Source organism: Capricornis sumatraensis, chromosome 7 (assembly GCF_032405125.1).
Source record: "Capricornis sumatraensis isolate serow.1 chromosome 7, serow.2, whole genome shotgun sequence".
Classification (NCBI taxonomy): domain Eukaryota; kingdom Metazoa; phylum Chordata; class Mammalia; order Artiodactyla; family Bovidae; genus Capricornis; species Capricornis sumatraensis.
Genome location: NC_091075.1, coordinates 105,933,891 through 105,959,354, shown reverse-complemented (window position 1 = coordinate 105,959,354; position 25,464 = coordinate 105,933,891). Strand labels below are relative to the sequence as shown.

General features: G+C 43.4%; 1 protein-coding gene across 1 annotated transcript in view; it reads right to left on the bottom strand.

Moving 5' to 3' along the window:
* Positions 1-25,464, bottom strand: part of EVC2 (EvC ciliary complex subunit 2) — a 142,424-nt gene that overhangs the window by 54,964 nt on the left and 61,996 nt on the right. The window contains exons 8-11 of the mRNA XM_068975462.1: positions 19,467-19,791; positions 12,667-12,906; positions 8,371-8,546; positions 5,467-5,626 (exon numbers count right to left, since the gene is read on the bottom strand). Of these exons, the coding sequence (XP_068831563.1) occupies positions 5,467-5,626; positions 8,371-8,546; positions 12,667-12,906; positions 19,467-19,791 (901 nt within the window). The remainder of the gene's footprint in view (positions 1-5,466; positions 5,627-8,370; positions 8,547-12,666; positions 12,907-19,466; positions 19,792-25,464) is intronic.

Below are 25,464 nucleotides of genomic sequence, written 5' to 3'. Positions count from 1 at the left end.
GGCTAGAGTCCACGGGGTCACAAGAGTCAGACACGACTAAGTGACTTTAAAAATAACTGAAAATGTAGTGAAAACTTCATTTGTTTGACTTTTGTTGGACATGTATTTATTGAGTAGGTAAAGCTCAAGAGGCAGACCACATGTGTTCCAATCCTGGCTCTTCCACTTACACGCTGAGATAACCCAAATGACTGTCTAGCCCTCTCTGTGTGTCCAGCGCCTAAACTATAAAGAGGATAATAATAGAATCTACTTCATAGAGTAGCTGTGAGGAGTCAATGAGATGCTCAAGACGTGAGTCAACTACAAATTGGCACTTAGCAAGAACGTTGCCAACTGAACAACAAAGGCATTTGCCACCTGCCTCTACGGAGACTGAAGCCCATGCTGCTATGGCTGCTGACTTCAACACCCCTGACAGAGTTCAGGGTGAGTGAGACACTCTGTGCTCCAGGGAATCTGGTGGGACAGGACTTTAGATAGTTGGACGTTTTTAGAAACAGATTTTATTACCTCAACCCTTGCATCTCCTCCTGTCTAGAGAAGCACTAAATCCCTTCATGGTGACATCAGATCCTCATGATAACAATAAACCTTTTGTAAAATGAGTGCTTAACGGTACTGAACTCCCTCTTCACTAGAATCTTATATATTGGCCTCCCCCCACTGCTGCTTTGGAGCAGCCTCTCAGAGATATCAGAGATGCTGCCTCTTGGGCTGCAGTTCTTGTTTTGCCTCAGATAAAATGTGTAGGTAGCTCTTAGAGAAGGGCCTGGTGCAGAGTAGGCATCAATGAATGTCTGCTATTATTATTACCACATCTCAGGCACATAGGAACTGAAAATCAAGATATTCTCAGAGAAAAAACCCTGAGATCCATGAGAGACAATTTAAATACGGAGGTCACAGAGGGCTTTTAAAGAAGAAGATCTATATGGATAAACAACAAGGTCCTTCTGTATAGCATGGGGAACTACATACAATATCCTGTGATAAACTACAATGGAAAAGAAAAAAGACTAACCACCATCAAATGTAATTATATTTGCTATAATTATGCTACTATGAATTTTAAAAACGTTAAAAAATAAAGGAGACCCAAGAGAGACCTGAGGGGTGAGGTCATACCTCAGTCGAGTGAGGACGGGGAAAAGGATATTTCTGGAAGAAATAACAGAAGGTATAAAAGGCGTTGTGATGAGAAAAAAGCTGACATGCTCAGAGATGTCAATCACAGTGTTATTTATAATAGTGTACCCATGGGGCTTCCCTGTGGCTCAGCTGGTAAAGATTCCCCCTGCAATGTGGGAGACCTGGGTTCAATCCCTGGTTTGGGAAAATCCCCTGGAGAAGGGAAAGGCTACCCACTCCAGTATTCTGGCCTGGAGAATTCCATGGACTGTATAGTCCATGGGGTTGCACACCCAGCTTTTCATTACAAGGAAGAAATAAAAAGAAAAGCCTATAATAGTTGTCCCCAGCAGATAGTCTGGGTTCTATTTTGCACAAACATATCTTTTGTTCGTGGGTTCAGGTGACCTGAGAGTGTCAGTTCCTTCCTTCTATAAATACTGGTTAAGAACCTGCAACATGTCCTCAGTGCTGAGGATACAACACAAACCTTTGCCTTTGTAGAGTGGCATTCCAACCCTGTGGCACTCACAAGATTTAGCAAAAGCAACTGTAAGAAATTGTGCTCATGGAAAATCACTGGAATCTCTGCAGTTCATCCATCCTTGCAGATCCTAACCTTGAACCAGGCCAGACCATCAGAGAAATATGGGTATAAACTCCATTGCTTTGATCCTTGAGCCAATGGAGATAAATGAGGCAATGCTGAAGTTGGGGTGGAGTTCAATGGCTGAGATAAGAATCACAGCTTCCTGTTGGGCCCAACATTCGGTAATAAAAGTAGACTTTCTATCAATCAATTTAAGTTATTCTGCTTCCCTCTCCTTCCTGAAAGGTACCACCTACGTCATCCTGACAGCCATCTATGTCATCCTGACATCTCATATCTCCTGAATCTGTCCTTGTTCCCATGCTCAGGACATGGTCTCATCATCACTTCTGATCTGGTCAAGTGCTAGAGCCTCCCATAGGTCTGTACCTTAGGGCTCCTTCAATTCTATCTGACAGGCTGCTCAATTGAGCTTCCTAAATTCCAAATCTGATCTTCCTTCTGAAACCAAGCAGGACCCTGTGGGGCTCCTGGGCACTGAAACCTTTCAAACAGTTTCTAACCAGGGAATGGAGGGGATTGGAGACAAGAGAGGAGCAGTCAAGAAACACTAACGCAGCCACAGGGCAGGGTCCTGGTTCTGCTTCAAGGGATACATATAACAGTATCTTTGAGCTCTTCTGCAGAACTGAAACTCCCAACTAATGGAAGACATTCAGTTCAGTCGCTCAGTTGTGTCCGACTCTTTGTGACCCTATGGACTGCAGCATGCCAGGCCTCCCTGTCCATCACCAACTCCCGGGGCTTACTCAACTCATGTCCATCAAGTCCGTGATGCCATCCAACCATCTCATCCTCTGTCATCCCCTTCTCCTCCTGCCTTCAATCTTTCCCAGCATCAGGGTCTTTTCCAAGGAGTCAGAATCAGGTGGCCAAAGTATTGCAGTTTCAGCTTCAACATCAGTCCTTCCAATGAATATTCAGAACTGATTTCCTTTAGGATTGACTGGCTGGATCTCCTTGCAGTCTAAGGGACTCTCAACAGTCCTCTCCAACACCACAGTTCAAAAGCATCAATTCTTCGCTGCTTAGCTTTCTTTATAGTCCAACTCTCATATCCATACATGACTACTGGAAAAACCATAGCTTTGACTAGATGGACCTTTGTTGGCAAAGTAATGTCTCTGTTTTTTAATATGCTGTCTAGGTTGGTCATAGCTTTTCTTCTAAAGCACAAGTGTCTTTTAATTTCATAGCTGCAGTCACCATCTGCAGTGATTTTGGAGCCCAAGAACATAAAGTCAGCCACTGTTTCCCCATCTATTTGCCATGAAGTGATGGGACTGGGTGCCATGATCTTAGTTTTCTGAATGTTGAGTTTTAAGCCATCTTTTTCACTTTCCTCTTTCACTTTCATCAAGAGGCTCTTTAGTTCTTCTTCACTTTCTGCCATAATGGTGGTGTCATCTGCATATATGAGGTTATTAATATTTCTTCCAGCAATCTTGAATCCAGCATGTGCTTCATCCAGCCTGGAATTTCGCAAGATGTACTCTGCATGTAAGTTAAACAAGCAGGGTGATAATATACAGCCTTGACGTACTCCTTTCCCGATTTGGAACCAGTCTGTTGTTGTTCCATGTCTGATTCTAACTGTTGCTTCCTGACCTGCATACAGATTTCTCAAGAGGCAGGTGAGGTGGTCTGGTATTCCCATCTCTTGAAGAATTTTCCACAGTTTGTTATGATCTACACAGTCAAAGGCTTTGGAGTAATCAATAAAGCAGATGTTTTTCTGGAACTCTCTTGCTTTTTCTATGACCCAACAGATGTTGGCAATTTGATCTCTGGTTCCTCTGCCTTTTCTAAACCCAGTTTGAACATCTGAAAGTTCACAGTTCACATACTGTTGAAGTGTGGCTTGGAGAATTTTGAGCATTACTTTTCTAGAGTGTGAGATTAGTGTAATTGTGTGGTATTTTGAATATTCTTTGGCATTGCCCTTCTTGGGGATTGGAATGGAAAGAGACCTTTTCCAGTCTTGTCACCACTGCTGAGTTTTTCAGATTTGCTGGCATATTGAGTGCAGCACTTTAACAGCATCAGATTGAACCTGGGTCTCCTGCATTGGAGGCAGAGGCTTTAACCTCTGAGCCACCAGGGAAGACTATGGAAGATGCTAGCATTCTTCATTTCAGAGAAGGTGACAGTTAACCTGCTTATCAAGAGACCACCTGAGGCCAGATTAAAGAAGTGCAGGCCCTGCACACACCCTGATCCTTATCAGCAGTACCGCCCTTAAGGTATAGCTATAAACTCCTCACCAAATCCTCCCAGGTAGGGACACACAGTTTTTTAGGGCAAGGGCCTGCTGTGTCCTCCTTTTCCTGACAAAGCAATAAAGCTTTGCTTTTCTATTTCACCCAAAACTCTGTCTCTGAGATTTGATTCGGCACTGGTGCACAGAGATTGAGTTTTTGATCAATTTTCCTGAAAACTTCAGTGTTCAGGGACACTTCAGTATTCCCTCATCCTCGGCTGAAAGTCAGCTGGCAGCCCAGCACACTGCCTTCCTTGAAGAGGTGCTGCTTCCTGGCCATGCCTCCCCCAGCCCCTGCCCTCTCAATCCTCATGTTCTTGGAGCACAGCAGGGCACCCTTGCCTGAATCCTTCACGTTTGAACAAGATGCCTGCCCACCACCTGCAGTGTCCTTCCTGTCTTGCACACATCAGATGCTCCCTGTCCCCAGGACTCAGGTTCAGCTGCACGTGCTCTGTGCAGCCTTCCCCAGGTGTTGGTGACTTCTGTGCTACCGGAGCATGAAGACAGCACAGGGTGTTTGCCCCTCTCCAGGTGGGCAAACAACTGAGCAGGTTAGCATCAAGGGCAAGGCTGAGACTCTAAGTCACACAGTCCTGGACTCAGTCCCACAACTGCCGATCACTAAACATGTGACCTTGACCTCGTTACTTAATGCTGTAATCTGAACGCTTGTGGTCCCCCAACATGCAGATGTTGAAACCTAACACGTGTTCTGAGGATGTAGGAGAGGAAGCTTTGGAAAGGAGCGTAGGGCATGAGGATGGAGCCCCCTGAATGAAATTAGTGTCCTTGCAAAAGAGGCCCCACACCCACCCACAGAGCTCCCTCCTCGCCTTCCACCCTTCTGACTTCTTCCACCAGCAAGGAGTCTATCATCTGCAACCTGAAGAGGGTCTACATCAGAACTTGACCTTGCGGGAACCCTGATCTTGGACTTCCAGCCTCCAGAACTGTGACTTATCAATTTTTGTTCTTTATAAGCCACCTAGTCTACAGTATTTTCTGTAGTAGCTCAAACGGATCACAACACTTAAGCCCTCTCAGGTTCAATGTCTTCATCAGAATAAAGACAGAAAATAGTAGTATCTACCTCACAGGGTTAATAGAACAATTAAGTAAGATACATAATACACTTAGCACAATGCTAAGTAAACACTCCATAAATGTGATAGTAGCCGCCAGTCATTATTCACTGGAACCAGCACTGCTATTCTCTTGTCCTGGCAGACATTACTAATCTACCACAACCATCAGCTTTGCTGAGCTGAATGGGACCCACCGAAGCCTTATGACAGCATTCCAAAGAGTCACTACCAATCAACTCCAGATGGTGCATCAGGATGCCTGTCCAGTCACCCTTCGGATCCTAGCCTTCTGATGGCAGTGCCTGGCAGTGAAACTGGCACTTGGTAGGTGTTCACAATGATTATGCAAAAAATAAATGTCATAATTCCTTATATACCTTTTGCAGCATCTCTCGTCTTCTCTTAATTATTAGTTTTTGGTGGAGTTTTTTCTTTTCCTGCTTCAAGTCATTGTCCAACTTCTGTTTTATAGAAAAGACTTCTGTTTGAGCCCGCTCCAAGAGTACTTGCATCTGATCTTCATCCAAGTAGCCTGCTCTAGATGAAAAAGATGCCGAGTTAGTTGATGTACTGTCCAAACTCACCTGCAGCTTGAACGTGCTGTGGATGAGTGTTTATCTCCATATTAGTTTGGTTTGTATCTGAGAAATCTCTATCATCAGAACGGCCAGCTAAGACATTACTAAACTGCAGGAAGGGAAAGATCATCTTTTTTAGAGGCATGTAGAGGAAGCTCAACATCACAAGAGACATCACCTGTTAGGGCAGAAATTGGGGAAGAGTTTTTGGAGAACGTAACATTCAAGAGGACCACAGTGGAACAAAAAGAATCTTCCAGGAGGAAATGATGGACTAGGACCTCCTGGTGACATGAATGGCACAAGCAAAGTCCAAGAGATAAATCAGGGAAAGCTCAGTGTGAGGGTTAACTCTGTGTATTGGATAGACTGGCCAGGGTGCCCACATCAAGGATCATGCTTGAGTGTCTCTGTGAGGATGTTTTCTTGTGAGATTAGCATTTGAATGGGTAGGCTCAATAAAGCAGACTGACTCTCCCCAGTGTGGGTGGGCATCACCCAGTCCACTGAGGGCCTGAATAGAATAAAAAGTGGAGGAATAAGAAATTCCCCCTTCTTTCCTGCCTTGCTGTTGAACTGGGACATCTCATCTCATCTCCTTTTCTAAGACTGGGATTTCCCCAGTTCTCAGGCCTTTGGCTGAATTGCACCACTGGCTTTCCTGTGCCTTCTCAGCCTCCAAGCCATGTGAGCCAATTCCTCAAACATGTCTTACTGGATCTGTTTTTCCACATGCTGTCAATATTACCACTACTGTTCCCAGTCTGTTTGCACCCCTGGTCGAGGCCCCTGCTTGGCACACAGTAAATTCTCCATGGAAGCTTCCTGAATGAACGATAGATACACATTTCAGAAATATGTCTGTGCCAAACTACTAAAATAGGATTTAAAAATCAGAGGTAATATACTTCCCTGGAAACTGCTCCCAACAGTACAACCAGCTGTCTGGAGCTTCTGCTCAAGGCAAAGAGCTGTTTCTTTCACTAGAGTGAAAATGAATCAGGAATGTCAAATCAACCGCAGTGACAAATTCATTAGCATCTTTAGGTGAGAAGTGTTCATATAATTTGCACTTTACAGAATCCTCATTAAAGATGGCAAGAGAGCTGGAAAGTCCTAATACAATTAGCTAGATAGTAGAACCAATCACAAAACCATAGTTGTCCTAAGAAAACCAACCTTATCATCATGGCCCTATTCATTTTAGAGCTTGCAACCTACAAAGAATAAAATTCATTGTTGACAATCATGAGTCTCAAAGACTAGCTGAGAAGAAATGCTGTCAAGGGGCTAGAAGCTATAGTGATTAACACCATTTACCTGGCCTCATGGTACCCCAACGTTGCTGAGAAAAAATACCCAGAATCCAAGATAAGCATCTATGTGTATATACTTAATTCCAAAGGTCAAGACATGGAAGCAACCTAAATGTCCATTGACAGATGAATGGATAAAGATGTGGTATATACATACACATATACAGTGGAATCTTACTCAGCCATAAACAGAAGGAAATAATGCAGACAACGCCACTTGCAGAAACCAGGATGTAGCCAGAGATTAGCATACTAAGTGAAGCAAGTCAGAGAAAGACAAATATCATATGACAGTGCTTACATGTGGAATCTCAAAAAAAAAAAAAAGATGCAAATGGACTTATTTACAAAAAGAAAAAGCCTCACAGATATAGAAAATAAAATTATGATTACCAAAGTGGGGAGGAGAGGAGGGATCCATTAGGAAGTTGGGATAAACATATACATACCACTATATATAAAATAAATAACCAACAAGGACCTACTGTATAACATAGGGAACTATATTCAATATTTTGTAATAACTTATATTGTTAAGTAATTAACCTCCAATTAAAATAAATAGATTTATATTAAAAAAATAAAAATTCAATAAAAAAAGATTCTGGAAAAGAATATATATATATACACGCACATACACTCATTTACATGTATAACTGAATCAGTGTGCTGTACACCTAAAACTAACAGAACACTGTGCATCAGCTATAATTCAGTTTAAAAAATTCCCCAAAACATAGAAAACAAAGGAGAATGCAAGAGCCAGCAGTGTGCTGGAGCTCAAGGAGAAGCAGGCTGTCCTGACCATCCAGTTCCTCTAAGCCTCCACCACTGATGCCTCAATGAAATGCTGGGAATCTGCTTTAAAACGACTCAGGGTCAGGATGAGCAGCTACATCAAGACTGGCCACAAGTTGGTACCTACTGAAGTTGATGATGGGAACATGTTGGCTCATTGTAAAGTCATCTCGACTACTGACTATATTTTAAATATTCTATCATGCAAAGGATTCTTCTAGCTAGAGAATTCTTAAGAAATAAGTCAAGTAGCCAGTGCATTCGATGAATGAACAGAAGTAGATGGTCTCTAGGGCTTCCCAGGAGGTGTTAGTGGTTAGGAATCCACCTGCCAATGCAGGAGATTAAGAGATGTGAGTTTCATCCCTGGGTCGGGAAGATCCCCTGGAAGAAGGCATGGCATACCACTCCAGTACTCTTGCCTGGAGAATCCTATGGACAGAGGAGCCTGGTGGGTACAGTCCATGGGATCACAAAGGGTGAGATACAACTGAAGCGACTTAGCAGCAGCAGCAGCAGATGGTCTCTACGAGGAATGTTGGAGGAAGGCTGTTTATCTGCGTTACCTGGGGTGGTTCAGGAGTCTTACCTCTCGTGTTTCTGGATGAGGAGGGTTAGCTGAGCAGACGCAGTGCTCAGCAGGCCTTGCACACGGGTCTCTGACGACTGGATATTCTGGACCAGGTACTCCCTGTGGCCGAATCTTTTACTGAGATGATATCTCTTACTAGCCTGGAAAAAGTCCATTAACTCTTCGACACTCTCCTGTTTAAAAGAAAATCGAGAAAACATGCCTAATTAAAATTTAGAGAAAATTCTTTCTAGTCATTTAAAATATTACATCTCCTTTCTGAAGAAAATATACAGGAATAGAAGCCCCGAGATGAAAACCTTAAATTCCCAGCCCTGAACAAAGGCTTAGAGAAAAGTACATACTAATAGGAAAGGGAAACTGCTGTATAGCTCAGGGAGCTCAACTTGGTGTTCTGTGATGACCTAGAGGGGTGGGAAGGGACGGGTGGGAGGGAGGCTCAAGAGGGAGGAGAATATATATATACACATATATACATACTTATAGCTGATTGCTGCATAGCAGAAACTAACACAACATTGTAAAGTAACTATCCTCCAATTAAAAATAAATTTCAAAGATAAATTATAACAAAGGAGGCAAGAATATACAATGGAGTAAAGACAATCTCTTTAACAAGTGGTGCTGGGAAAACTGGTCAACCACTTGTAAAAGAATGAAACTAGATCACTTTCTAACACTGCACACAAAAATAAACTCAAAATGGATTAAAGATCTAAATGTAAGACCAGAAACTATAAAACTCCTAGAGGAGAACATAGGCAAAACACTCTCTGACATAAATCACAGCAGGATCCTCTATGATCCACCTCCCAGAATTCTGGAAATAAAAGCAAAAATAAACAAATGGGATCTAATTAAAATTAAAAGCTTCTGCACAACAAAGGAAAATATAAGCAAGGTGAAAAGACAGCCTTCTGAATGGGAGAAAATAATAGCAAATGAAGCAACTGACAAACAACTAATCTCAAAAATATACAAGCAACTCATGCAGCTCAATTCCAGAAAAATAAATGACCCAATCAAAAAATGGGCCAAAGAACTAAATAGACATTTCTCCAAAGAAGACATATGGATGGCTAACAAACACATGAAAAGATGCTCAACATCACTCATTATCAGAGAAATGCAAATCAAAACCACAATGAGGTATCACTTCACACCAGTCAGAATGGCTGCGATCCAAAAATGTGCAAGCAATAAATGCTGGAGAGGGTGTGGAGAAAAGGTAACCCTCCTATGCTGTTGGTGGGAATGCAAACTAGTACAGCCACTATGGAGAACAGTGTGGAGATTCCTTAAAAAATTGCAAATAGAACTACCTTATGACCCAGCAATCCCACTGCTGGGCATACACACCGAGGAAACCAGAATTGAAAGAGACACATGTACCCCAATGTTCATCGCAGCACTGTTTATAATAGCCAGGACATGGAAACAACCTAGATCTCCATCAGCAGATGAATGGATAAGAAAGCTGTGGTACATATACACAATGGAGTATTACTCAGCCGTTAAAAAGAATTCATTTGAATCAGTTCTGATGAGATGGATGAAACTGGAGCCGATTATACAGAGTGAAGTAAGCCAGAAAGAAAAACACCAATACAGTATACTAACACATATATATGGAATTTAGAAAGATGGCAATGACGACCCTGTATGCAAGACAGGAAAAAAGACACAGCTGTGTATAACGGACTTTTGGACTCAGAGGGAGAGGGAGAGGGTGGGATGATTTTGGAGAATGGCATTCTATCATGTATACTATCATGTAAGAATTGAATCGCCAGTCTATGTCTGACACAGGATACAGCATGCTTGGGGTTGGTGCATGGGGATGACCCGCAGAGATGTTATGGGGAGGGAGGTGGGAGGGGGGTTCATGTTTGGGAACACATGTAAGAATTAAAGATTTTAAAATTTAAAAAAAAAAAAAAAAAGAAAGAAAGGGCTTTGAAAAGTGCATTCAAGACCTGGATGGTAAAGTCTTATCAAAACAATTTTGCTGCCTTAGGAATGGAATGTATATTTCACTCAGGTGTCCTTCACCCACATGCAGTCACACCTCTGAAGTTCCCCAAACACAGCACCAGGTCAGGTGCTGAAGTTCTGGGATAAATCGCCACTGGCTCTGACCCCAGCACCCCCACATTCAGCGAGCACATGAGATGAGTCTGGTCACAGAGTAGCAACAAGTTCTTAGAATTTACAAAATGCATAAAAACCCAAGCAAGCACATGAGAGTAATAATAGCCTAGCACACACTGGGTGCTTCTTCTGGGCCTGGCACTGGACCCAGAGTGTTTCTCATCTTTTCAAACTTAATCCAGGGAGAGGATTCTATTATTCCCATTTCACAGATGACGAAACTGAGTCCACATAGCTGGTAAATGACTGAGCAAGGCTTTGAACCTCAGCCATCTAATTCCTGGGCCTGTGCTCTAGCTCAGTAGAGGCTGTCTCACAAATCGAGCTTCAACCAGTAGCACCGTAATTCAATCAGCAGAAATGAGACCTGCAGTAATTAAAACATCAGCCTTAGTGTGTTATCCCACAGACTGGCTCTGCCGTCTCTTTTCCACCTGGTGAAATACTGTCCATGCAATGGGTTACTCGGAGGTTCAATGTCTTCTTCAAAAAGAAACATACGAGGCCCTGGACTGTCCCCTTTCCACACAAAAGCTATAATCTTTCCAGGTCCAACACCTGAGGATTTGCACTCTCCAGACAGCGAAGAGTGGAATGGTCAGTGGGATGTGTCCAAAGGCCAGCTTTTCCCTAAGAGTTCTTGGCAGCACAGTCAACACAGCAGGAACGCTGAGATGATATTTCCATCCTCCACAGAGCTGGATCCCATGAGTCGGCTGATCTGAGCCCTTGATGTCGGGAAGCTCAGAGTCGGGGTCCTCAGATACCAACGTGTCTGTGCTGTGGCACTATTGCCACAGCTGTTACTTTCTGTCCCCAGTCTTATGAGCAATAAAACATGTACTTTCCGACATGGAGAGTCAGACATAGCTCATCATGAGGAGTAAGTAAACTGGCAGCAAAGTCTGTTCATCCCTAAGGGATGCTCTAGGGTCTGAATACCTACCAAGGAGTTTATTTACTCTCCTAAAGTTTTAGTGGCAAAAACCAAGAGGAAAAAGGAGAGGCTGGCTAGTTCTCTTCACGCTCAGATGTCCAGTACCTTCAGAGAAGGGTCCTCTTTTCCCACAGAAGGCTCACGAGGGCCACCTGGTCTCCTCCTGGGATGGCTCTGCTCTGTCACAACCCTTACTCACAGGGCCTGAGTCAGAACCAGAACTCCGGTGTGTTACTGCACACCAGTGATCTCATTCTGTGTATACAGGGCTTCCCTGGTGGCTCAGACAGTAAAGAATCCGCCTGTAGTGCAGGAGACCTGGGTTCCATCCCTGGGTTGGGAAGATCCCCCTGGAGGAGGACATGACAACCCACTCCAGTATTCTTGCCTGAAGAATCTCCATGGACAGAGGAGCCTGGCGGGCTGCAGTCCATGGGGTCACAAAGAGTCGGACATGACTGAGTGACTAAGCACACACATATAGGTGCAGGTAAAAGACCTTAGGCAGGCCTCGTAAAAATATTGACAGTCTCATATAAACTATAGGTTTGGCCAAAAAATTCATTTGGCTTAAAATGTTACAGAAAAACCTAGATGAAATTTTTGGCCAATCCAGTATTTGCACAGTCATCTAGGAATTCATTCTGTCTGGATTAATGACACTCAAGCTTCCATGCACATATACCCACAAATTCACCCAAGCCTATGAAGACAGAGATCATAAGCCCTAGGTACACATCACCACACATGTGCACACACACGTACATATATGCACTTATATATTTCTAACTGCTATGTATATTAAACATATATTGTGCCAAGCACTGGCTTTCTGTGAATTTGATTAAATCTGCATCATACCACTTTTAGTATGGGGACTCTATTACTTCCATTTTACAGATAAGGCAACTGAGACCCAGAGACACTTGGCAATTTGCTTTAGCTGACAGAGCTGACAGGTGGTGGAACTAGAATTCAGGTCCAGGTGAGCCTAAGTCCAGGGCCTGTGCTTCAAGCCACCATTCATTTGACCTGCTTACTGGAAAGTCACCCTCTACATCAAGAGGTGGAAGGAAGACGGGGTTACTTCACTGGAACCCAGCACAAAAGAAGAGACGGGACTTAACTTGGGGAGAGGAGACATTTAGTGAAACAGTTCAGGAAAATGACTCCTCCATCAGAGGGAGCCTCATTTGAGGCATTACCTGTATTTTAGAGTAATCTTGCAGCAGCATTTTTGCTGCCTCTGGCTTCAGCTCTCCTTTGAAAATAGCACTTTTTATCTGGGTAAAAAAGATATTGTGCAGTTCGTTCCTCTGGAAAATGGCCAGCTGCCTGTGGGCCTTGGCAAAGTCCTCCTCCTGCTGTAGAGCGAGCGACCTCCTCAGGTGTTCCTGCTCCAGGCCGTGGAGGGTCCGCAGGAGGCTGCTGCACTCGACGGCGGACTGTGGAGAAAAGAGGGAGTGTGTGTGGGGGTGACACACCAGCCAGGTGTGTACAGGCACATGCACGCAACATGCAGGCACACACATGTCCCAACACACATGCACAATGCACATGAATGCACCCAGCAATAAGGCATATATATACATGCACACTCGTACAGGCACACACATGTACACACAGGACACATGCATGCACCATCAGCATACATGTGCACATTGGACATTGATGCACATAGAAAATGCACACGCATGTGAAGTTACATACACATGTACACACAGCACATATACATGCAGCGCCAACACACACACATGCATATACACATGCATAGTGCACATACACACACCCAAAATAATGCATAGACATGCACACACAGGCACATACACAATACACACGTACACACAGGACACGCACATGCACCATCAACACACACATGCACAGTGCACATAAATGCACATAGCAATAATGCACATACAAATACACAAAGAAGCACACGTATGCACTCACATGTACACACACATACACACAGCACACATGCATGTACCAGCAAACATACACATGCACACACCCAGTGCATATAAATGCACACAGCAACAAACAGTGCACATACATCCACAAAGATACAGGTACACACATATGCACACAAGGCAATACACTTACACACACATACATGCAGATGCAAGCACATGTGTGCACACACGGAACACACACATGTATACACACATACACAGAACCATCTGAAAGAAGAAATTCATAAGTGTGGAAATCTTCAAATCAAACTGCCTGAAAATAGCCCACAAAATGGAAACATCAATGGACTGTGCTGTTAAGCCTCTCAAGCTTATTTCCATCATCTTTCATTTTTAACTTAGTTGAAGAGAAAAATAGCAGTGATCAGGCCCAAGCTGAGATCATTTGTGTAAAAGAGAGGCAAAGAGGAGGTAGGAAGTGGCTTCTGGGATGCCTGCACTTTCCATGGTCCAGAGAGAAGGCAGGGGACACACTTTCACTGAGTTCCTGATGCATCTGCACTCCCATCATCTCAGAGACTCATGCTGCAGGAGGGTGTGTTAGTAATCCTACCTGCAGGGGCAGAATTCTAAGAAGACCCCAAGATCCCTGGCCCCTGGTATAGACATCACATGAATCCCCTCCTTTTCAAGGGACATAAACTTTGAAGATGATGAGACTGTCACTCCCATGAGCCACAGAAATGTGTTCATTCCCTGCTCCAGTTCAGTTTTCCTGTTGCACAGATGAGAGACTAAAGTGTAAAGCAAAGGACACCCCTTCCCAGGCCTGCCAACCAGGAGAGGTCATGTGACGTGGCCTGGCATAGGACACACTAGAGTGGTGGGGAGTGGGGCAAGGTGGAGACAGAAAGCCCTGCCTACAGGGCCAGCCACTTCAACCCACCAAGGAAGGCTCTGCAGGACTATGCACTTGGTGTGGCCACATCTTCCCATTTTTTTTCTTTTTTAAAGAGAAGCTGAAAGTCTGGGTTTTCATCCAAAATTTTATATTTTAAAAACTGGCAACATATGTGCATTTTTAAAGACACATTAATATAGTAGTCATTCACCACAACTCCCTACTGAACTTTTCACTAAAATAGACTTTTTGGATAAATGAGGCATGTTTATCCTTTGGCTTCAAATGCCTGAAAAAGCAACATGCATGGAGGGATTGGGGGACAGGACAGGGCACTTCAATCCTAGCTCAAGAATCACAGGCCTGGGCCAGGCTATTCTGGCAACTGCTATTTACACTGACTCTACACCATCAAGATGGGGAGACAATGGAAACAGTGACAGACTTTATTTTCTTGGGCTCCAAAATCACTGCAGGTGGTGACTGCAGCCATGAAATTAAAAGACGCTTGCTTCTTGGAAGAAAAGCTATGACCAACCTAGACAGTATATTAAAAAGCAGAGACTTGACTTTACCAACAAACGTCTGTCTAGTCAAAGCTATGGTTTTTCCAGTAGTCATGTATGAATGTGAGAGTTCGATCATAAAGAAAGCTGAGGGCTGAAGAATTGATCCTTTTGAACTGTGGTGTTGAAGAAGACTCTTGAGAGTCTCTTAGACTGCAAGGAGATCCAACCAGTCAATCCTAAAGGAAATCAGTCCTGAATAATTCATTGGAAGGACTGATGCTAAAGCTGAAGCTCCAATACTTCGGCCACCTGATTCAAAGAACTGACTCATTGGAAAAGAACCTGATGCTGGGAAAGACTGAAGGCAGGAGGAGAAGGGGACAATAGAGGATGAGATGGTTGGATGGGACCATCGACTCTATGAACATGAGTTTGAGCAAGCTCTGGGAGTTGGTGATGGACAGGGAAGGAAGCCTGCTGTGCTGTGGTCCATGGGGTCAACAAAGAGTCGGACATGACCCAGTGACTGAACTGAACTGAATGAACTACATCATCAAAAATGTGAAATTGTATCCAGAAATTATGACTGTACTAAATGACACTCCCTGTACTCAATTTAGCAGGCTGGGCAAATTGTAAAAATGTTTTATAGAAGTTAATCTACCAGGGTGGTTAGAGTATAAGAGTTCTTGCACGGAAGGCATTTCTTCCTTAAGCACACACATAGAGGAGTTAGGAGACCTCAGGGAGCTCAGGGCAGGTGGTGCTGGCGCTGCCTCTTCTCCAAGCATCTGGGAAGCCAGCAGATCTGGAAGAGAGTCCTGGTACACAGCACATACCCTGAACGGCCAGTGGCTGCTTGCAGGAAGCTGGGCAAGTCACTTCCCCTCTGGGCTTCCGTTTCCCCAGCTCAAACTGAAAAGACTTCATAGGCTGACTGTTTTATGCCATGGGCTTCTTTAAAGTTACACAAAATAACGAAACATGATAAACACTGTATAGAACAGGGCCCACGGTTCCAAGTTCTGGTCTAAGTCCTACACAAGCATTAATATTAACTGTCCTATAAGACAGGCATCATCATTATCCCCAGTGTAAGGATGGGGAAACTAAGACCCAGGGAGCCTGAACAATGCACCTGGAGGAGCAGAGTGAGATCTAAACCTAAGCCACCTGCGCTCAGAGTCCATGGTCAGCACTGACCTCCCAAGAACCTCTCCCTGGAGAAATGCTTTGAAAACTCTTTGGGATTACATAGGCCTTTCAATTGGAGAAGGCAATGGCACCCTACTCTAGTACTCTTGCCTGGAAAATCCCATTGATGGAGGAGCCTGGAGGGCTACAGTCCATGGGGTCACTAAGAGTCGGACACGACTGAGCAACTTCACTTTCAATTTTCACTTTGATGCATTGGAGAAGGAAATGGCAACCCACTCCAGTGTTCTTGCCTGGAGAATCCCAGGAACGGGGGAGCCTGGTGGGCTGCCATCTATAGGGTTGCACAGAGTTGGACACGACTGAAGCGACTTAGCAGTAGCAGCAGCATCAGGCCTTTCAATGTGAACAGAATTCACTGCTATACTAATTATTGGAATTCCTAAACTTTAGTCAAGAAAACTGATACTGCCCATTTTGTTTTTTTTAAAGCAAATTTTTGGAGGAATAATATGACTGATATATTTTCATGCATTTTTATTTAAAGGTGACTATAATAAATGAACAGATAAGTACCAGGTCGTCAATAGTTTTCTAAGATGGAATGGTTTGAACAGACTGGAAGGGAAATAGCTCTGTTACCTTTTGCCCTTCAGATGGTATTTTTGGAAGTAGAATGGCTTAAATAAAGAGACTGGTCTCTGCACAAGGTGGCCTGGGAGATCCAGAGGGATAGTCCCCTCCCATTGGCCCCTGCATGGACGAAGCAGGAAGACACTGTGTGTCACGCCTTCTCAGTGCTCCCAACAGCCAGTGTAAATAATGAGCCAATACTTAAAACTGCATTGCCTTGGGCGGCCGTGAGGTGCAGTTGCTGGGATGAGCTGCCTGTGTCAATCTTGGTCCACCCACCTGTCCTACGGCAGGTGACCTTCTCTCCATCTGATTCCTTCCCTATAAACATGGGATCCTATCAATTTCCACCTCCCTGAGTGAGTGTGAATATTTGAAGAGAAGGTCCAGGTGATGAGCTTAGAACAATTCTTGGCCCACAGTGAATGCTAACTAAGTGTGAGAGCATTTCATGAAATCAGAAACTGTACTGTGATGGTGAGTGGAAACAAGCATGATATACTGTTAATGAACTGCATAAACTTCACTCAAATAAGAAAATACATTTAAAGCAAAGGGCTTAAGCTGAAATCCTAGGACAGGAGTGGGGGCCCTTTAGCATAGCTATATCTCCAGGCTGAGACACAGTAGAACTCAACAAACAGGCTGAACAAATGTTGGTCTGCTGTTGAGCTGTCAGATGAGTTTCAATTTTTTTTTTTTGGAGGGGAGGAGTTCTTTTTATGCTGTGGAGCTGGAGTTGGCAAGCTTTCAGTAAAGAACAAGATAAATATTTCAGGCTTTGCAGGACACATCGGGTCTCTGCCACATATTCTTTTTTGTTTGTTTTTATTTTTTGTAATTCTTTAAAAATGAAGAAACCATTCTCAGGGGTCAGACAGAAAAAGGCCAGGCAGGATTGGACTCCTGGGTCCCAGCTTGCTGATCTCTGCTTTCCAGTCCTTCTCAAGCCTTCTTTATTGAACGCATATTATTTTTATCAGAAAAAAAATTAGAATAAATTTAGGAAATGAGAGAGAGAGAGAATGAGGCTGTTTGGGACTGAATCACTAACTGTGTGTAATGCATTCTTTTTAAGTGCTGAGCTCAAGGAAACACGGTCCTGACCTATAAAGTCACAGATGGAGATCAGAGAGTGCGGTCAGCTAGGGGAGCCTCGGCGAGCTCAACAGTGCCCCTCCTTAGAAAGACACATCCACCTTCTGACTCCAGCACCTGATGAATGTGATCTTCCTTGAAAGCAGGGTCTTTGCAGATATACTTAAAGATCTCATGAGGTCATCCTAGATTATTTGGGTGAGTCCTATATCAAAAGATGAGTGTCCTTATAAGAGATAGAAGAGAAGGTGACAGTGTCAAGGGGCCATGTGAAGACAGAGCTTAAGATTGGAGGGCTGTGCCACAAGCCTTCAAGGAATGCCTGGAGCCACCAGAATTTGGAAGAGGTGGGGGTAGGGGGGATTTCTCCCCAAGAGATTTCAGAGTGGGCACGTCCAGCTGACACCATGATTTTGGACTTCTGGCCTCCAGAACTGTGAGAGAATGAATTTCTGTGAACTGTTCTAAGCCACTACGTCTGTGGTCATTTGTTATAGCAGCTGCAGGAAATTCATACAGGAGCCAAAGAGAGGATAAGTCACACTTATTTTCTTATCCCTAAAATGAGATGGGTGTTGAAGTGAAGGGACCCCAGTTGCAGGGGAGGGGGTGGGAGCGAGATAGCATAAATCACCCCTCTCTTCTTCACTGCCCGGTCCACGGTCTGACCACAGGTGACCATGTGAGAGCCAGGACGCGTCACCCCAAGAGCTCTCCTCACTCCTGGGGAATTCTGTGCACAGCTGCCAGTCTGGGGAATGGACATTAGGAGTCGAGAAGCTTGTTCCTAAGTAGATGTTAGACACCTCCCCACCCCCCCACCCCCCCCACTGATGGATCAGGATATGTGGGCTCAAGTCACTAGAGCCAACCAGTCATCTCTTTCATGAAGGAAGGAAGAAGTCAGGCTGGATTTGGTACACTTGGGAAAAAAACACACTGGCATGATTCCTTTCAGGATAGCAACTGACACTCTAAAAAAATGAGAGCTGGTCTCTGATCAACAGAGGCCGGCCCTGGGAAGGCTGACGGATCAGAACTCCCAGGTCCCGTACTGTGCAGGAGAGCCTTCTGTAGCCCAGACCAGGGGACACCTTTCCTGCATTACTTTTCCCAGCCACTCGGAGAGGCTGGTGCCCTTGCCCTTGATTCATAGACTTACAGAAGCTAATCAGGGCCTTCAGGAGCAGAGGGGAGTCTAGGCTTGTTTGGTTCCAGAGCCCATGCTGGAGAGAGAACCATGATGTAGTACAGTGCAATCCAGATGGACACGCATGCACTGACATCACAGCCCCCTGAGCTATGGCTTCCCAGAATGAAGCCTTTCTACTTGCCCCATTGCCTTCCACGGCACTTGAACGTGCCTCTGTTATAACACAGCTGAATGAAGTCATACTTGTCATATGTGAGGATCCTTCATTAGCAAGAACCATGTCTCGATGTTCTCTGCACCTTCACTGCCTATACAGCAGTGATCAGTAAATGCTTTCCAAATGAATTCTGGGTGGTTGGATGGGTGGATGGATGGATGAATGGATGGATGTGTAGACGGACAAGTAGATAGAACAGTGGTAGGTGGCTGGATGGATGGGTTGGGAGTTGGATGGACAGAAGCACGGATGAGCCGTGAGTGAATAAATGGATGGATGAATGAGTAGATGGGATAGATGGAAGGGTTGGCAGGTGGGGAGAATGGATGGATGGATGGATGGATAAAAGGGATGGATGGGTAAATGATGAATCCCTAAGAGGAAGGAGGGAGGCAAAAGAAAGCCTCCCTCTCAAAGCTGCCTTACCCGCTCACTGACACGTTTCAGCACCTCTTCTGCTTCCTCCAAGGCTGCCATCTCCCTCTGGTACTGGCTTTCTGTCTTCTTCCTTGTTTCCAGGTCACACTCAGCCGTCAGAGCCACCATCTTCCGATCATACTCCTCTTGAATTTCTTTCTCCAGCAACAGAAACTGCTTTTTGAACACAGCACCCATCCTCCTCTCCACCTGAGGGGAGAGCTGGCCACTGCTGGTCAGATTTTTCAGCAGAAGAGCAATGATATCTTTGCTGATTTGAGTTCGACAAGCTTCCAGATCTGAGTCTGCCCGATTCAGGGTTGCAATTTCCAACCTGGGAAACACAGAGGTCAAGAGAATTGCATTACATAAAATTGCAACAGAAACCAAAGGTCCCTCAGAGCGCTGAGGTTTTTCAATTATTTGTGGGCAAGGTCTTTCTTTTTTCCTTTTCTCTCCCTTTCTCCTCTTCCACTCCAACCAGTTACAAAAGGACACTGAATAAAGCAGCAGAATCTTGCTTAATAAAATTCCAACCATGTTGGAAATGACATGGAATATAACTAATATAAGACATGGTCTTTCTCAACAAACCATAAATCAACAACATCAACAAGACTAAGAGAAAATGGTTAAATATTTGGAGGATTTCAGAATTAAAGTTTACTTTTTTCCAATTAAAAATTAATTTATAGGTGTGCCAACTAAATGTAACCTGGTATCCTGTATGGAATCCAGAAATATAAAAAGGACATGAAAAACTAGGGGAATCTAAATAGAGCTTAATTAATAATAAAGTAACAGTATTGGTTCATTATTTTTAACAAGTGTACCATAGGAATGGAAATTTTAATAATAGGGGAATCTGAGTACAGGGTATGTACAAACTCTCTGTACTATTTTCTCAGTTTTTATGTAAATCTAAAACTGCTCTAAAAATGAAGTCTACTCAGGAAATATTGTGAGATACTTCACAGGGTCTCAGATTCTGAAACTTGATTGTGACAACTAAAGACACACATATACATCAGCCTGTCTTCAATGTGGCTGAATTTTATGGTATCTCAGCTATACCTCCATAAAACTATTAAAAAATACAAAGGACAAAATTAATTTATGTTCACAATAGAAAAATCTGGAAAATAATAAAAACACCAAAAAAGACTTCATTGACTGTAGGTCTACCACCCAATCAGAACCAACGAAAGCATTTTGTTGTATTTGCTTCCAGTTTTTTTTTTTCCCTGCACATATTTTAGGTACATAGATCCAAGTACAATTTTGTCCTTTTTTCATTTACTACTATAGCAGGCATCTTCAAATGGTGTTTAAAAGCTGCAAAAGTTTCTTTTATAATGGTTGAAAAACATCTCACGATGCGGTGTACCATGATTCAATGACTCGTTCTTCTGGTGGTGCACATTTGGGTTACTCGAAAAATTCAAAATCTAAAATAACCTGAAGTAAACATCCTTTGTAAAGAGTTTTTTTTTGGTATTCACAATGATCTCTTCGGTATTATTTTCACAAAGAGTGTCAAATGTGGGTCAGATGCGACCAACATTTTTAAGTCTCCTAGGACATCATGCTAAAACCACTTTGCAGAAAAGCTTCCCATCAATGCAGTAGGTCCTTATTTCACTTGTCCCTCTACTTAAACATTTTTACCAATTTGATAGAAAATGGCATCTGACTGTAAAATATAAGAGTCTTAAGAACACTTTATTGTGGACATTTTTAAGCATTTAAAAGTAGAATAGTAGGACTCCCAATGCAATCATTACTCAACTTCGAAAACTGTCAATATTTACCAATCATGTTTTAGCTACTCTACTCAAAGTCTGAGCATTTTAAAGCAAACCAAGCTATTTCATTTTACTTTGGATTTCCTCAGTATGCATCATTAACTATCAGGAATATATGTGTGTCTATATATAACGTTTATATACATATATACGGGCTTCCCAGGTGGCACAGCAGTAAAGAATTCACCTGCCAGTGTAGAAGACATAGAAGACACGGGTTTAGTCCTTGGGTCTGGAAGAGCCTGTGGAAGAGGAAATGGCAACCCACTTCAGTATTCTTGCCTGGAAAGTTCTACGGACAGAGAAGGACTTTCTCTCCTCAACAATGCAGTTACTCTGACATAAAGCTCATAATTAGGATAGATGTTTGAGTCTTTGCTAATTAAAGAGTTGGTGTCATAGCAACCTCCAATGGTGACAAATGAGTTGGGAGTCTATTCATTGGTTTATTTGCTTGTTTGTTTTGGTATGAGAGCAAAAGATTAATAAAACTTTCCCCAACTCCCTGAGAATCTGAGCTCTGGCTAACTTCTACCCGAAAACCTCAGAAGGGTAAGAACATCAAATGTGATACTAGGTGACATGGCTTATTATAAAAATGATGCCTGATTGATAAATTACTTCTGGATGGGAGGACTTGTAAATGAACCATACATTCTGAATAGGGAAGCATCCTCTGAACTTCCCTGAATAAGTTCATTCTTGGACCTATGCAAGTCCCTTGTGGAACGCTGGAAGCTATGCCTGTGAGTTCCTACAGAAGATGCTGGCAACTGTGGGGTATGAAGCATTTAAGTTAAGAAGGCTCCCACACTTGCCTGGTGTGGACTGAATTTCCTTGCACCGGTGCTGTGTGACCTGGGGAGAAAGCACCTCAAAGATAGGTGTAGGCTGCAGTGTGACCTGAGACAAGGGCACCCACAGAAGAATGTCAAACTCTGCACTCAGAGGACATGAATGCTGTGCTCCATCCTTGAGCTACACAGAAGGGGTGGAATGTGGCCTATGGAAGTCTTAAGAGTCCAGCCACTCTTTCTAATGCTCAAATTTTACCATTTTAGATCAAAATGGTTCCCACGTCCTTTAGACCAAATCAACCTAATTTTAAACAAAAGCTCGTCCATTTCATTCTTTCAGTTCTTCAACAGGTATTTACTGAACATGGCATGGGCAGAGAGTGCTTTGCAGGTTACAAAGCAAGGAAGAAGCAAAGAGATGCCTCCAGGTGATGTGTGCATGGTTAAATATCCAAGGAACCAAACAAACCATGGTTCACAGGTTCAAAAAAAAATTACTTCTCTACTGAGACAGGCAAGATAGATTTCACACCTTTAACGAAGCTTTGTGTGATAGACAGACAGTGTCACCCCCAAAGATGTTCACGTCCTAATTCCCAGAAGCTATGAATCTGTTAGGTGATACGGTAAAGGTTGCAGATGGAATTCAGGCTGTTTAATCAGCCCACCTGACAACAGAAATTGATAACAAGGTCTTTAGAAGTGGAAGAGGGAGGCAGAGGAGAGGTGGGAATCAGAGGAAGAGGTGATGAAAGACAGAGAGGCAGAAGTGATGAGATAGTCAGCTTTGAAGATGAACAAAGGGGCCACAAGGCAGGAATGTGAGCGGCTCCAAGAAGCTAGAAAAGCCAAGGAAATGGATTCTCCCTACAGCTGACACCTTGATATTTCCTGAAAAGGGAAAATGAATGTGTTAAGTCGCTCAGTCATTTCTGACTCCTTGCAATCCCATGGACTGTAGCCCACCAGGATCCCCTGTCCATGGAATTGTCCAGGCAAGAATACTGGAATGGGTAGCCATTCCCTTCTCCAGGGGATCTTCTTGGCCCAGGGGTCGAACCTGGGCCTCCTGCATTGCAGGCAGATTATTTACCATCTGGGCCACCAGGGAAGCCCCTGATATTTCCGAAGAAGGCCCATATTGGACTTTGACCTCCAGAATTATAATATTGGGCTGGCCAAAAAGTTTGTTCGAGTTTTCTGTAATAGCCTACAGAAACATTTTGACCAACTCAATACATTTGTGTTATTTTAAGCCACCAAGCTTGTGGTCATTTGATACAGCTGGATATGAAACTCATTCACCTTAGCTGATTCACGCCATCCATCCATCATTCATTCGTTTATAAACTTGTATGTATGGCTGCCTGTTGGATAAACTGCAAGTGCTTTCCTAGGGACATGAAGACTGAAATGAACAGGAGGACATGTCCCTATATTCTTTGCTGTTAAACCACTTCTGAGCTTAAACAAGCTGGGTAAAGGACTTAGTTTCCCCATCACCTCACGGGGACCATCTTCATAGGTTTTTGTTCAGGGTTAAAAGACATAAGAAATAGAAAATGCACGGAGTCTGGCATTTTGTCGCTTCTATATGCAGTAATTTCCTTATTCTTTACTATTCTCTCTCCCGGGAAGCTGGCTTCAGAAGAAAGAAGTTCCTCACACTTCACCCTTTCTGACTGCCTGGGAACGCAGGTTCACAAGCACTTTCTGTTTTAATAGTATTAATGTTAATCACCATGGATAAACGCTCAGAAGCAGCAACAATAAGAGCTGTCAGGGTGTTCCAAAGCCACAACAGAAAGAAAAATGTCCCTTTAAACCAATTAAAATAGCATGCAATTAATGAAGCGATCATCTGTTAATTTCCCAAATGGCCCAGAAGAACAAAATGCATATTAAGAATGTATAGTTGGCATATAGGACTAGGTCCACTTGTGAAATTCCCATCACCCACTATGGCACTTACAATTATTTAGACAGTGAAATACACATATTTTTCCAACCCTCTCCCACAAATTCTCTAATGCCTCCAGGAAACAAAGACATTTTAAGTTACACAGGCTGGACTGAGATTCTTAAAATTCTCTACTACTTCACAAAGTTGGCAGAGTCGGCAAGGTTTAAACCTGCTTTCCTAGGGAACATTCATTTGGGATTCCCAGGTGGCGCAGTGGTAAAAAAATCTGCCTGCCAGTACAGGAGACGCAAGAGACTAGGGTTCGATACCTGGGTTAGGACAATCCCCTGGAGTAGAAAATGGCAACACTCCAGTATTCTTGCCTGGAAAATTCTACGGACAGAGGAGCCTGGCGGGCTATAGTTCATGGGGTTGCGAAGAGGTGGACATAACTGAGCACACACACGCAATTCCTAGGGAACTTTCCTTTGTTCAGGTCACAGAAATGTTATCTTGTCACTGTACTTTAGAGGGGGAGGTATTTGCTCAGGCCAGTTTTGCTACACACACACCCTGAACAAGTAAGTGATAGCCCTCTTAAAAATGAGTGACTTCATATGGAACTTAGAACAGCGACCAGCACAGAGGAAGCACTTCATAAATATAAGCCCTTAAAATGTATGAATAGGCTTGTCTATGATAACATCCTTCTAAAAGAAATGGAACAGCTGAAATTATCCAAGAACAGATAAATACTTTGAATAGCTACTGATGATAAAAGAGAGAAAATAACATGAGTGTCTTTTTCCTTATTAGTTCATATAAAAATTAATCAAGTTCTCACCAAATGGCAAGTAAGGTGTCAGGACAAAATCAGGATAAGATTTGATGCAGGAAATGTTCTGAATGAGAAAGAGGACTCATTAACATGGAAGGTAATTCATTCAGAAGGAAAACGAAATGGCCACGGCCATTTTTTACAGTATAAATCCAGTGTCTTCAAGTTGGCTGGTGTAAGCATAATAAGCATAATAGACCCATGAAAACCAACTGAGTATTCAGTTCAGTTCAGTCGCTATTAGTGACACTGAAATTTTCCTCATAGGAGCCAGTTTCCATGGCATTTTACTGTAGCAAGATTCTATGCAGGGACTATAAATCATATTTATATCCAGTGGATTTGAGGGCCTGGACAATGGATATTTAGGGGGAAAGACCCCCTGGGTGTCCTCACTGCAAAATTGTAATGGCAGGTTAAATAAGTAAACACTGTGTGTGAGTGAAACGCTGGGTAAAGTTATGATAAACCTTAAGTCTGGTGGCTCAGATAGTAAAGAACCCGCCTGTAAAGCAGGAGATGCAGGTTCAATCCCTGAGTTGGGAAGATCCCTTGGAGGAGGGAACAGCAACCCATTCTGGTATGCTTGCTTGAGAAATCCCATGGACAGAGGAGCCTGGTGGGCTACAGTCCATAAGGTTGCAAAGAGTCAGACACGACTGAG